This window comes from Phallusia mammillata, chromosome 5 (assembly GCF_965637545.1).
Source record: "Phallusia mammillata chromosome 5, kaPhaMamm4.hap1.1, whole genome shotgun sequence".
NCBI lineage: Eukaryota > Metazoa > Chordata > Ascidiacea > Phlebobranchia > Ascidiidae > Phallusia > Phallusia mammillata.
The window spans coordinates 19,918,117-19,932,159 of record NC_137256.1 but is presented as its reverse complement, the minus strand read 5'-3'; the positions used below and the strand labels follow the sequence as shown (position 1 = coordinate 19,932,159).

The 14,043-nt window shown below is 36.5% G+C and overlaps 2 protein-coding genes across 20 annotated transcripts in view; one reads left to right on the top strand and one right to left on the bottom strand.

Annotated features, from left to right (window-relative positions):
• LOC145230646 (uncharacterized) overlaps positions 1-6,497 on the bottom strand; it is a 31,441-nt gene extending 24,944 nt beyond the window's left edge. For 17 of the 19 annotated variants that reach the window (XM_080096118.1, XM_080096125.1, XM_080096131.1 and 14 more), the window contains exons 1-8: positions 6,317-6,496; positions 5,180-5,326; positions 4,645-4,821; positions 3,281-3,397; positions 2,708-2,884; positions 1,273-1,368; positions 474-656; positions 303-404 (exon numbers count right to left, since the gene is read on the bottom strand). In XM_080096118.1, the coding sequence (XP_079952244.1) occupies positions 303-404; positions 474-656; positions 1,273-1,368; positions 2,708-2,884; positions 3,281-3,397; positions 4,645-4,821; positions 5,180-5,326; positions 6,317-6,404 (1,087 nt within the window). In that variant the 5' untranslated portion in view covers positions 6,405-6,496. Of the gene's footprint in view, positions 1-302; positions 405-473; positions 657-1,272; positions 1,369-2,707; positions 2,885-3,280; positions 3,398-4,644; positions 4,822-5,179; positions 5,327-6,316 lie in introns of all 19 variants that reach the window. The other 2 variants (XM_080096116.1, XM_080096117.1) reach the window with 1 other exon arrangement.
• A 1,097-nt stretch (positions 6,498-7,594) lies between these two features.
• LOC145230647 (protein fuzzy homolog) lies at positions 7,595-13,780 on the top strand. The gene is made up of 9 exons (XM_080096137.1): positions 7,595-7,773; positions 8,614-8,742; positions 9,030-9,212; positions 9,404-9,496; positions 9,840-9,934; positions 10,199-10,327; positions 10,952-11,154; positions 11,872-12,126; positions 13,354-13,780. The coding sequence occupies exons 1-9, from the start codon at positions 7,707-7,709 to the stop codon at positions 13,604-13,606; spliced, it is 1,407 nt and encodes a 468-aa protein (XP_079952263.1). The 5' UTR covers positions 7,595-7,706; the 3' UTR covers positions 13,607-13,780.
• The last annotated feature ends 263 nt before the right edge of the window (positions 13,781-14,043 follow it).

Below are 14,043 nucleotides of genomic sequence, written 5' to 3'. Positions count from 1 at the left end.
GCATGTGGCTTACAATCGAGGGCGGCTTATATTTACATTTTATACTGATATTATTTCTACAACTTTTTAATCTATTTGAGGTTCAAAACTTTTATGCATGTACAGATTACACGTCAATATATGTTCTGTTGGGTACAGTTATCAATGTAACAGATATGACAGAATAATGTAATATGAAACAATAGTATCTAAAATTCCAGCGTGTGGCCAACAATCGAGGGTGGCTTATAAACAAGGGTGACTTACAATCGAGTAAATACTGTAACTAAAAGAGGAAAACAATAGCTCTTTGGTGTTCTTACGGGTTCGGCCTGTGTGGTCTTTCATACTTCGTCGTAACCACTTTGAGCTTGTGTAACTGCAGAAGCTAGTCTTATAAACTTCGAAGGTGCAATCGTAGGAAACTAAAAACAGATACTTGAATAAAAATCAAACATAATTGACAAAAAGCGGCCCATCAATCATGTTCTTACCTATGCATTTGGGTACAGACCCCCACTGTCCTGTAGCATTACAAGTTCGCTTTATGGAAGTTGGATCAACAAAAAGATAGCCCTTATTGCATTCATAGGTAATGGTCGTACCATATGTATAGTCAACTCCTTTTGTTGCAATATCACCATTGGCTGGAACACCCGGGGCAGGACACCTTACCACTAAAGCCATAACAGTACTTAAACTGACTACAGTAAATGATCTGAATAGTTTAACACATTGCTTAAAATAAAGTAATCCCAAAAGTTCTGCATTAAATAATTCCAAAGGTTTAGATGTTCTTACAGCCTACTACAACTTAATTTAAATATTATAAAAATAAAAAACAGTAGTTTTGTAATTTCAAAAAGATTTTTTAAATCCCACTACAATTTTAACAATTAGTCTGTAATGTGCTTTATCATGTTATAAATGTTTTTGTAAATATTTTTTTAAGATTAAATTCAGTGGTTCGCATCTTTTTTCAACAATTTCCTCCATTAACAGTTCAAAAAATGTCCTCCCAACAGACTACATAGTAGATGCTAAACCATACAAAGATCTTTGAAAATTGGGTATTTTTTCAATTTTACAGGTTATATTCCCAGATCCTAAATGTCTATTTACAAACCACACATAAAAATTAAAAAAGTTTTTTCCCCTAAAGTTTTAAAAATCCTCTGTTGGAAATAATTCCTACCTAGTTGGGAACCATCGATTTAGTGCAACAATGTAGCTACAGCAGTACTGGTTAAAGTCACTGATTTATCAGGTATTTTTTTAATTCTCATAGCAAACCTTCGCATGTTGGAGGATTTTGGTCCCATCCCATTGCCATGGTCTCCTGATTTTCTTCACAAAAAGCTCTAGTTGTTCTTTCTACCACAGTATATCCTGAAACAAACCACCCAAATACATAACTGTGATAAAACACTGCACATATGCATAATACATTTTTCGCTAATGCGTTGTTACATTACAGGTAATAATTTCATTAACAATCTTCAGTGTTTTTACTGAGCTTGAACTAAAATAAATCTACTGGTTTCTTGTATAAAAACCTCTGCCTTTTTAAGGTACAAAAACTCATAAATATTTTTTATACCACATGGCTATCAGTTCAGAAAATTCTGCTGACTAGCAAATACAATTGGAACTTTTCTGTTCTTAACACATGCACATTCTTATCTATAGAACATTCAGGAGTCGTTTTGGAATTGGTGTCATTAGATAGAATCATGTGTATATGTGTTTTATTGTGCATTGCCTTTAAAAATACATACACAACTACAGGTGCACCCCCGCCCTTATACCTCAAAGCAACTACCATATTATGTACACCAGGGGTCGGCAGCCTTTCAGGCGACGCATGCCAATTTACTTGTTGTTTCCATGTGTTAATGACCTCGCGTGCCAACGTTTTTCAAAATAATAGTGGTTCGTGCCAGCAGATATCAAAAATAAGAGAAAGCAGATTTTTTGTTTATGAAAAGGCTGATTTTTTTTCATGGAACGCCAACTAGCAGCGTAACAGGTTAAATTGTTCTACAATATAAACAGGCAAATCGGTTGGCGTGCCATGAAAAACCACCTCGCGTGCCAACCTTGGTGTACACCATTGTTTCCCAACCTATGGGTCGCGACCCAAAGTTGGGTCGCCTGACAATTCTGTTGGTCGCCTGTTTTTGTGGCAATAAAAGCATCTACTCCTTGACTTTGTTTCGTAGCGTTATTTTATTATTTCCCAAGGCTATAAATTGTTGCCCAATATTAATTGTATGACATTTTGGCATGGTATTGGTTAATTCTGATTGTGACGTCATAATGTTTGTGTTGTCTGGCTGATAAAAAAGCGTTGTCTGGCTGATAATGCTTTGAGCCAGCTTTAACTTGGTTAAAAATAAACGAATATCATTTGTTTGATTTTTCATATTGGCACAGAAATTTTCGAAAAGCTTTCCTGATTTACAAACAAAAATCAACAATAAAAAGTAAGAATGTATGTTTATAGGTCGCAAGAATCCATGAACCAAATTTTGGGAAGTATTTGGGTCATGACAAAAAAAGGTTGGGAACCACTGGTGTACACTCTTCATGGTTTTGAATAACTTGAGCAAAAAAAACTAACGTCTGATTTGTTCCCTTTTTCATTGATACATAAACAACAATATTCATAATGTGATAGATCACAGGCAACACCGATAATATCAAGTTAATAAAAAAAATATTTTACCTTTGTTACAGCCATAGTCTACAAAGCTTGCAAAGGTGTAGTCTGTCCCATTGTGGTATCCATTGTCTGGGTCCCTGGGTCGTGAACAGCTACGTTTTGAGCAAGAAAATTGGGCCACACTCCATTGGCCTGAGTCAAGGCATGTGCGTGATGGGGGAGAACCAATCATTTGGTGACCTACACAAAACAAGTACAGTTTGTACCTAGGTTTCAGTCTAGAGTTTTTAAATTTTGGTAGTTGCATAATAACCGTTGAAAAACATAGATGCCATTTTTTTTATGATGTTATGATTTGTCAGTTGTAAAAAGTAGTGATCAACCAACTTCCACTTGATAAGAGGTAAATTACATGTTTGTGTTTTTTCGCTGTATCACAGAATGAAATAATTGCCTTGGGCGAATTTAATCCAAAACACACACATAACAGACCACAAAAAGGCAGAAAGTTATGTAGTACAAGATCAATGCAAAAAAAAACAACAACGATACAACCAACTCATGGCATACAACAAAACAAATATTATTCTGTTTTCAAACTTTTCTTATTACAACATCCTGATTTCAACACTTTACCTGTTCTACACTTGTATGGCATAACATAGCCCACACGATAACCTTCAAGATTAGTGTCTTCATACTTAGCCGGATTAAGATATGCAACTCCAACATTGGAAATTTTTCCACATGCTCCTACAAACAAAGAAAAGTGTTATCTCCGGAATTTTTCTGGTAGTGTTTAAATAGAAGTTTTTCTATATGAAGCTGAAGCCTAATTCAATTGATCAATGAAACCCTTTTTTAATATAAAAGCCATTTCAAGTCTCATTGAATTTGCCCAATGTTGTTTCTTATCTGTACTATGACCAGTGGTGTATCCAAGGGGGGGTTTGGGGGTCCGGACCCCCCACCCCCTTTTCAAAAAGTTGTGCGTAAATTAAATAGGCCCAAATCGTTTAGTTTACCGCTACATGATAACAGGGAGTCATTATCACAAAGCCGCGAGGTTTTAATCTCTTCGCTTGTTATCTAACGCCAGTTGTGATGTAACAAGGGTTGAATAAGGAGTTTTATGTGCTAACAATCGGAAAGTTACATTCCGGCTGGGACGCTGGTTGTTAACTGCACTAAATGCAACGTATCAACCTGTTTTGCATTTTAAAAATGTAAAATGAGTAAAAAATGGATAAAAACGTTTAATGTTGTAATGTTTCGACCCGCCAACACGTAATAGTTTGTCACGAACATTAGATCGATGTTCATTGAATTTATGCCTTCTACAGTTACCAACTTTAGTGCATTCTTGACTTTGTGCAACTTAACAGTAGCATTATCGCTTTAGAAAGGCGTTCAGTCCTTGAGAATCTGTTCCCCATGTTTTAAGCACTGATTTCGATTACCTGACGCTTATCGCTTATCTTGCAGCTGCAGTTTTGTTGAGTAAGCTAGATGGCAGCGGCGAAATCAGGAAACTACAAAGCTTTCGCAAAAATTATTTGTTATTTCTGTCAATTGGACGGATAGAGAAACCGCCAAAGTCAAGAGTTGGATTAGGTTTCGGTCTTGTACCTTCGGGTTAAAGTGCTCGTTTTTAACAAGAAAACGAAATAGGCAACGGGACAATTGAGTGGTAGTTTGACATGTGAATTACTTATTTAGGCTCGTGCGGTCTAGCGTATTTGTGTATTTTCCACATATGTAATGACGTCATTAGGGAAATTCCCAAAATAAAATGTTGGACCCCCCCCCTTTAAAAATTTCTGGATACGCCCCTGACTGTGACTAAAATCATATTATTGTTAAAGTTTTTAAATCCATTCTTATTAAAAAACGAAAGTTGTGTACTTTGGTATTCTGATTACAAAACAATGTATCAAGAACATTTTTTAACACACGATTCCACATTTGCCATTTTGTATTTAGTAATCTGACACACTTACTTTCACACACTAGTGGAGAGCCACTCCACTTTTTGTCAGATCTGCATGTGACTTTTGCTGAGCCATTAACCCCTAAGAAGCCATTATTGCAAGTGTACTTGGCTTTGCTGCCATATTGTGTTGAAGTGTAAGACAGAATACCATTCGAAATATTGACCGGAACCGGACAGTTTAAATCTACAAAAAAGTAAGTATGATTTGGGAGTTGCTCATTTTTTTTCAAAAAGTTATGTATTTGCTAAATGTTTAATGCACACAGAAAATGTAAAATAAAAGTCATGGAAGTCTAAGCATTTTATTTGTGATGGAAGCTTGAATAAAAAGTATACAATGTGGTGTCTGACTACGTAAGTGTTACAACCCAATTTTAAAAAGTTTTAAAATAAAGTTTAAAACTTTATTTTACATCAGCAAATTTTTTGCTATGTAACCTATCGTGTAACCTGCATTTTATGGCAGCATCTATTATTACATTTTAAAACCAACAAACTTAAAAAAGTTAAAGTTGTGTATGTTTACATATAAGTATACTTACTCATATTAAAGCATGAAAGGCCACATGGTCCATCACAGTGACAATCCTTATTAGCAGCACTGCAGTCAGCATTTGTTGTGCATGATTTTTTACATGATCTTCCAGCTTCAACGAGCGATAAATCCCGGGGTTGGCAGTTGCTTGAAGCTATATAAGAGGAAAACTGATTTAATGGATAGGATTTTGCTTATGAAAATTATATGTAACAAAGTCAACTTTGTCAACTGGTAACAACCGATGCATCTAAAATCATTTGGATCGCTTGGTGCATTATTATCACTGCTTGGCACACCATTATAACCCAGTCTGAAGAACATGGCAGTTTTTTTTTTTAAAACAAAATCATGCGTGCAGCTGCCACACTCTGCAGACAGGATTATAACACTTGGCGCACCGTTATACCACTTGTGGCACTTTTACAGTGCTTGGTGCACCTTTACATCGCCTGGTGCACCTTGATAGCGATCCGTGCACCTGTATAATGCTAGGTGCACTTTACCTAGTGATATAAAGGTGCATCAAGAGATACGAGGGTACACCAAGTAATATATCTGTGCACCAACTAATGTTCCGAAAGCAATATTAAGGTGCATCAAATGCTATAAATGTGTCCCAAGCTATATGAAGGTGCAACAAGTGGTATAACCAGTGGTGGGAATCAGTCGGTTCGCATTGGTTCTATAGAACCGTCTCACGAAATTTTAGAAGATCAGCGAACCGGTTAGCATTACTGGTTACGGTCAGTGGACTTTTTGTTACAGAACCGGCTGAAAATTATGTCTTTTGTGATAGAACCGGCTGTAACAAAATTTGAATCTCACCACTGGGTATAACGGTGCGCCAAGCAGTGATAATAATGCACCAAGCAATCCTGTATATATTAGATACACCTGTTTGCCAAACTGGTATTAACTCTAGTTTGCCAAACTTTTTCTTTCTTTTTACCAGAGTATGCAATTAACTGGACCAGTTCCTCAACCAACAACAAGATACAGTTACGTTTTGTATGCATTGACAAAACATTGCCCAAATTGATGGATAACCTGTTGTTAATGTTTATAACCACTGTGTTATTAGTTAATCAAAAACAAATTTGAGCTAGCCTCTTACAATTAAACAACACATTTGAATCCTTACCAGCATCAGTTTTGACATTGGTAAACACTGAAAACATCAAAAACAGGATCACAAGTGTACTACTCCATTTGTATGTACAGGTAAACATTTTTTCACTTTAATAGCAGCTAATTAGTAACGAGAACTTTATGGGGTGATTTCTGTTGTCACCCCAATTTTTGATTTATTAGATTTAATTTCATGAGTAAACGATTTTAGCCACCTGTTTTTGTAAACAAATTTAGAGTTATAACTATATATATGGCATGTTAAACACAGTGCTGCTATTTATACTGAAATAACACTTAAATTTATCTTAAACTAATGATCAACCTGGTCTGTTTTACTATCTTGTTTTGTTATGGCTACTCCTGAGTCCTGACCTGAGATTGAGAATAACTAAACAGATTTCATGTAACGAAACTAATGTTATCAACTATGACGTCACAAAGGCATGACGTCATAAGATTTAAAAATAAAAATCAATTTACCCCCGGCAAAATGTAAAATACATCTTGGGGGGCAATTACTTACAGGCCACAGGTAAAGAACCGCTAAGAGGCAGCCTAAGACAATCACTAATCCCCATAAATTTTGCTGTAACACATGGGAATGTTTGTAAAAACACAATCACATTCTTCAATGGATGCTTTAATTTTGGACTAAATGTCATTTGTAACCGCTACAACTAAAACTAAACCTATTTAACTTTCTGTTTATCTTGTTGTTGTTGCTAATACAAGTTTTTCAAAAAATATTATTGGTTTGATCAATAACCAGACACTGAACAGTTCTAAACCTTAAAAATGATTTCAAGTAGGCCAGGCCTTCTTAAACTTGTCAATTCTCCACACATGTGTAGTCAAGACCTCCTACGCACAAACCATGATAGACAAATAGAGCGTTACTGTAGACAGCCAGGCCAGACACACCCCATAAAAATGTGACCGTGACATCAGCGGCCAGCAATGCAAGTTCTGAATGTAAAAAATCCTGTTAAACAGTTTTGCTGGCCAAGGGCCCCAGAGTTGAAATTCGGATAAATACAAACACATCTTGACCACCTATCGCATTATAATTTATACATTAGTACGGGCACGGAAATAGCAGTAGTTTTTTGTATCTCAGAGCAGCTCGCCGAAAATTAATTACTAGACAACGCTAGCGTGACAAATACTTTAAGAAATGGTTTAAAAAGCTGGGGTTAAAATTTAAAGTGATTAATGGTGAGTTTGATTTGACAATACAAAATAATACATAAAAATAATTATCATTGTATTTCTATTGTCAAACTTAGCCAAGCGTGTCAATGTAAATAACCTTAGTTTGGTCTTCTGTCAGTTGAAAAAGTCCCGTTTTGTGTTGTAATTGCAAGTTATAACGTGAACTTATTTTTTTCCATTTTCCAACCATGGCAGAGCACATTGTATGTATAACGGCAGCTGGCGGAATCCCTTTATTGACCAGAACTAAACCAGGTAAATTTATATTTCGTTTAATGTTTTGTAATTGTGTGCTGTAAAGTTAGATGGTTGTATGGCGGTCGCAAACATGCACAAGAACCAGTATGGATAGTAATCATAGTATGGCAGCTGCACACCCGAGACTTTTTTTTCAAGTTTGATTGCACACTTGACCACCCCTCGAAAGAAGCCTTCGGTGAAAATTTTCTGTTGTTTTCTTGTGTTATTGACAAACATTATAGGCCTGGACGCTAAATAACTTCTGTTTTTCAGATTGGTTACATTAGTTAACCAGTGGCGCAATTGCATTTGATGGTTATTTTGAGATTTTGCTAAATATTTGTAAATCGGTTAGCTTTTTCTTGATGTGGTGCACACTTAACTGGTTTGTGCACACTTGCACATCTGAAAATTCTTCGTGCACACCCGAGATCTCGGCGAAATGTGCCATAAAATCCAATGTGGCACAAGAAGTCACCAAAAATAATCGTCGGCACTAATTATGCACCAGTAATACTGCCACTGGTGCAACACAGTTAGTTCTATAGAAAGAAATAAAATAGCAAACATCAGTTAAAACAAACCAGTTCTTCGCCTAATTTAGAAAAAAACTTGCACAAATGATTATAATGTGGCAAGGCTTTAACTAATTGACATCGGTTAATCCATATCATCACCTAATTCACATTTTTTTGATCCAAATGTGTCTGGATTAAGCAAAGTTTACTGTGGTTTAATACCTTAGCAGTTCAAATTATACTTTTATGATTAATGGTTTGAAGCTGGTTAGTGAAATATGCATGGGAAGGATATCTTAGATTTGATATTCAAAAATAAAGAGCTTGTTTTTTACAGGATGTCAGCCACTTTCTTTTCCTGTTGTTGGGTCCCTTAATGGAGTTCACATGTTCGGTCTTAACAGAGATGTCAAATTGATAAGTACCTTATCTGCTGATCACCGAATTGTGTGGAAAATATATGAAGGTAAATTAATTGTGGTATAAATTCCATCAAAATAAACAGGATGACAATTGGTCTCTATACCATAGTCCACACTAAGTTTGTTGGTTTGCTGAAATATGTGACAGTATATATCTTAGAAAAGCTTTCCTAAAAAATAAAATACTGATAACTTCAGTTAATTGCAAAAAAACTCGATAAATTTAAATTAACAAAATGTGTCTGGAAATGCCTTTTCACTATGTCTTTGTCCTTGCATATGTTGTCCCAAAGAAAATTAATGCATAATGAGATGTTTGTTTGTGTTGCAGACAGTATTGTGCTCATCGCAGTTGCACCTAATGAGGATAAATTTTTGGGACATTGTGCACAAAAAAGTAGCAATTCTGGTGTTGAACTAGAAAGTAATGCCAGAAATTCTTCATCAACTGTTACTGATGCCCATCTCCTTCGACTGTTAGACAATATTTTTCATGCCCTTGTCTTATTAACAGGTAAATCTGTTTCCAATCTTGTTTTAAATAATAATAATACAGTGTTGTATGTGTAACATTGTGACTTTAAAAAAATATATATCCTGGTTTTATATGTAGAAGCATATGTTTTGTTTTGCCATTTAAAAGGCACAAAAACTTATACTGAAATAAAACCAGTGGAACTGTTACAATATCCTTAAATATCTTAGGACTGAGTGAACTTACAACTATTCAGAATGTGGATCGACTAAAAAAGGACCTCCGGGCATGTCATCAACTTGTTGATACCTTTTTAGACCCAGGTACTATATTTTTAAGTGCCTTTTTTATTAAATGTCTACACTATATGCTGCAGACACTACACACTGTTTCGACCTATAAGGTCTTATCAGTGCAGCTGGTGACGGAAATCGGCTTTATTGGCTAGTGTAGCCATCCAACAGCACCTTAGATTGTTGGAAGTAACAGGCTTAAAAGTCATACCTCACCTATTCTGTGCGATGTCACAACTGGCTCACAATGGCTAAGCAACGGATGTGGCCTTATAGGTTAAAATAGTGTGCACTTTCTGCAGCTTATCATATATTGACTTTTTAGCTTTTACACCTACACTATATATTTGTGACCTTTTTCTGTAAATTGCAGATTTGCCAGGGGCACAAGAAAAAGGTTTAAAACTATTTGGAGGGCTTACTCATAGTGTGGACATTGTGATAAAAGAAGATGCCAAGCTTTTACATGTAAGACTCCTTATGTATATCAAAAGTACTAGAAAACTCTTTAATTAAATTAATTAAAATTAAAATGCTACACACGAGAGCTTTTTTTAAGTATAGTACATGACAGCTTTTTTACGCTCACATATGGGGCGACTAAGTATCTGGCAAGAAGTTTATTGTCAGGATAAAAACTACATTGCTTGTTGTACTGTATATCCTAAACATGGTATTTGGCCTAACCAAAAGTTTTAGTCAATTCATTTTGAATTTGGTGACTTTTTATAGGAGCATTTACAAGCTTTTGTGGAAGCTGCTGATAGTACATATGGCTGCTTGGTTGTAAATGGCAAAGTGGTTTGTGCTACAAACAAATGGTGGATGCTGACTGGACAGGAACTTGCACTTCTAGGAAGAGTAAGAGCCATATTATTGTACATTTAAGCAACAACACAAACTTAAACATAAATTACAATGTTTCCAACAATATATATATAGCCTACTTACGCCTAGAAATTTTTGTTTTAAGTTATGCATTAAATTAAGGCAGCAGCAAGACAATTAGTGATGGGATGATACCTAACACTTGTATCACATGCAAATACCTTCGATACTGATTACTAAGTACTTAAATAAAGTGTTGGACTTGTATATTGTATATCACTAGCTAATTTATCTGGCATGGTCATCTTGACATGCAGAAGCATGTAGAAAAATATTTTCTCCACATCATAGCGATAACAATATACTTAACCTAGCGGAACCCCATTTTGTGCTGTCTAAAGCAAATTTTGGCAAAAAGTTGCCCAGATTCTGATAGCGAAAACTGGCCTTTGCTATCAAACGTAGGTATCAAAAACTGAGGTAAAAATTTCGATACTGAGTATGAGTATTTGTACCACTGAAATTGTTTAATACCATTAATACCAAGTTCCAGGTACTCATCCCATCACTAAAGACAAAACTTCTGACATAAAAACTAAAGACCTATTAGTATGTATACAATGTAGGTTACATGAATTAAACTTTTCTTTTCGACAGCTTATCAGTATTGCTCCTACTTCTGTAACTTCATCTGATGTGGCCGTCTATCTGCCACACAGCAGCCCCAATATACCCCACAGGCTACTTATCTTTACCCTGGTGACAGGGGTGGGTAGTAGCAGCTCTGGTGGGGTTCGAGCATGTGTTTTATGTGGACCCCAACCCTCGCTAGCTCATGTTCAAAATGCCTATGTGGAACGGTAAGTACGTTTTCAAGGTATTGCTTTATATTCCGTGCTGACACCTTAAAACAGTTGTTCCCAACCAGGAAGAAACTGCTCCCAAGAAAGGATTTTTAAAACTTGAGGGGGGAATTTAACTTTAATTTGTACATGTGGTTTTAAAAAAGACAAACTCTGCGAATATAACCTGTGAAGTTGATGAAAGACCCAATTTTAAATACAGTACCTTACATGATTTAGCATCTGCTATGTAGTATAATAGAATAAATTAAAATGCTTTAAATTGTTAAGGGATGAATTTGTCAAAAAAGGTGCGGAGCCGTTGCCTCAAAAGCTAGATAATTGAGATTGTCCACCTTGATAGACAAAGCAATATTATTCATGTTGGTGTAATGGCCAGTAGTGAAGAGCAAATAGTTATTATGGGTCATTTAGGAAGGTACAATGTACAACAAAATTGCTTATTTGTCTTACCATCTCATAACCAACTGCCACAGGCTTACATGGATGCTGGTTACAAGGTTAAGAACCAATTTAATTACCTTATCACAAAAAAGGTCTTGACAGCCCGGCAAATAACAATAATAGTTATAAATATGCATGTGCTGTTGTAACATTTGGTTTATTTCTTTCAAAATATTTAAACTTTGCGAAGTCATTCTCAAACAAAATTCAATCTTCTTTATTTTCAACCTTCACGTCTTAAAAAAAAATTATTTCCTCTAAAATTTTAAGATTTTGGGGCCCTGGGACCAACACATTGCAAAAATGTGCCCGATCCGAAAACATTCCCACACATCTAAAATCAAGTCTTCCAAGCGCCCTTCTGGGTTTCCTGCTTATCGATGCCGACGCACACCGATGTTTGTCTCACATATCGCCGCAGATCGGCACCGACACCAGCGATCATCTTAAGCGACGGAAACAAAAGGGAGACCGCCAGAAAATCGACTCGTCGTGGATTTATTTTCGACTTTGTGAATTTTACAAGTGAGTGAATGTAACTCAAAAGTTGGCAACCTTTTAAACGTCGCAAGTCGATTCATTTACTGTTTCCAACAAATAATAGCTGCGCGTGTCAACCTTTTTGTGTAGTAGTTGTTGTGCCAGCTGATTTCAGTAGTGTTCAAAAAGCTGACGCATGCGTTCGTGTGTGTTGGATATTAGGACTTCATCATGACAAATGCAAAACATGGGGACAATAAAGCCTAAATAGACGTAAAAAGCGACATGCTTTATTTTTTAACCGTTTCAGCAAATGCTCTTATGTGGCCTTAATATTGCGGATGATGGCATGAGCATTTGCCGAAACGTTTGAATAATAGAGCATGGCGCTTTTTACGTCTATTTGGGCCGTTATTTTCATCACTAAAATTATAAACAGATCCGTATATAGCAGTGGTTCTCAAACTTTTTTGACCGCGACCCAAATCTGAGTTTTATGAACATCTCACGACCCAAGCCTCAAACATCAAAAAAAAATTCTGATATGCATGAAATAGAAAAAGACACAGACAACCAGTTGTAACACTGCATAACACAGCACACATTGCGACTTTGCAGCACCATGATCATTGATAGAAGTGAATCCCAAATCTGAAAATTTGTCCTTGTACGAATACTTACTCATGCTCAAATGCTGTTACATCTCCACGTTTAGTTTCTCGTGATTAACTTCAGTTAGGTTAATTGACCTATTGTTTCCCGTACCATGACGTTACAATCGTCATGCGCATGCGGCATCCGTAACAGTAAAGTTGGAAGGCTATTTTCTGTATGTGGTAATACTTGGTTTATTTTACTGTACAACGTGGTCGAGTGAGGTGACTTTACTACTGCTTTAAGAAAATTCGTTTGGGCAGAATTGAATCACCATTGCGCGACCCATTTTTTGACCCTGCGCGACCCATACTTTGAGAACCACTGGTGTATAGTGATCCAAATGCAAAACAAACATGGTAATAGTTCGATATGTAAAAAAGTGCTTGAATGAAAACTTCAACATTGTTTGGCGCGCATCAATAATCACCACGTGTCTGGGGTTGCTGACCCTAATTTAATTTAAAAAAGCCATCGCAAGAAATAAGTTCTGACCCATAGTGGTTCAGGACCTAAAAAAGTTATGAAACATTTGGGTTAATGTTACTAATCAGACTAAACAACAATTATTTCATGCAATTATTTATCACATTCAATTTCGTATCCTTGCCTTTCCAGACACGTGGTCGGCACCTCGTTTCCACTCCCTGATAGCGTTGAAGATTCACCTTTGCCCCAGGATGACCTTTCACCTCACACCGGGTTGGCGCACTACCGATGTACGACCTCACATAAGTGCTTTGCCCTTTGGCGCCCTCCGTATCAGATTTTTGCGCTCTACAAACCGGAAGCACCTACCTTCGCCTTGCAGAACTTGACTGAGAGCACATTAGATGCTGTATGCAAGGATGGTGCGTTGTTAGCACTGTGAACCTACTTGTACAGAGACACCGTAGTACACCATAGACTTATGAGGTGCGCGGTCAAAACAAGTACCCGTTTTATTTACACATATTGCTATGTTTTTTTGTTCGATCGGTGCTTTATATGTTGTTTCGTATTTGCCTCGCACTTTAGAAAATACATCATATATTTTTTGCAGTAACGCGCACCTCTCCAAACAAGGTATACTTTATGATGAAAAGGCGTCATTTAAAACAGGGGTCGGCAACCTTTTTTGCACTGCGGACCGTTTTAGACAGTGAAATTTTATCGCGGACCGGTCTTCAAAAAACTACAAATATTTAGCAACAAAAAGGGCCGCGGACCGGCGGTTGCCGACCACTGATTTAAAACACGTTATTTGCCCTGTTGGGGTCGTGGTCAGGTTTTGAGTTGGGTTCGAATCGGAGCAGGTCTTAACCTGAC

Coding starts and splice junctions, on each gene's coding strand:
- LOC145230647 (XM_080096137.1), top strand. CDS start 7,707: ATGGCAGAGCACATTGTATGTATAACGGCAGCTGGCGGAATCCCTTTA. Junction 9,935..10,198: donor AAGATGCCAAGCTTTTACAT/GTAAGACTCCTT, acceptor GACTTTTTATAG/GAGCATTTACAAGCTTTTGT. Junction 10,328..10,951: donor AACTTGCACTTCTAGGAAGA/GTAAGAGCCATA, acceptor TCTTTTCGACAG/CTTATCAGTATTGCTCCTAC.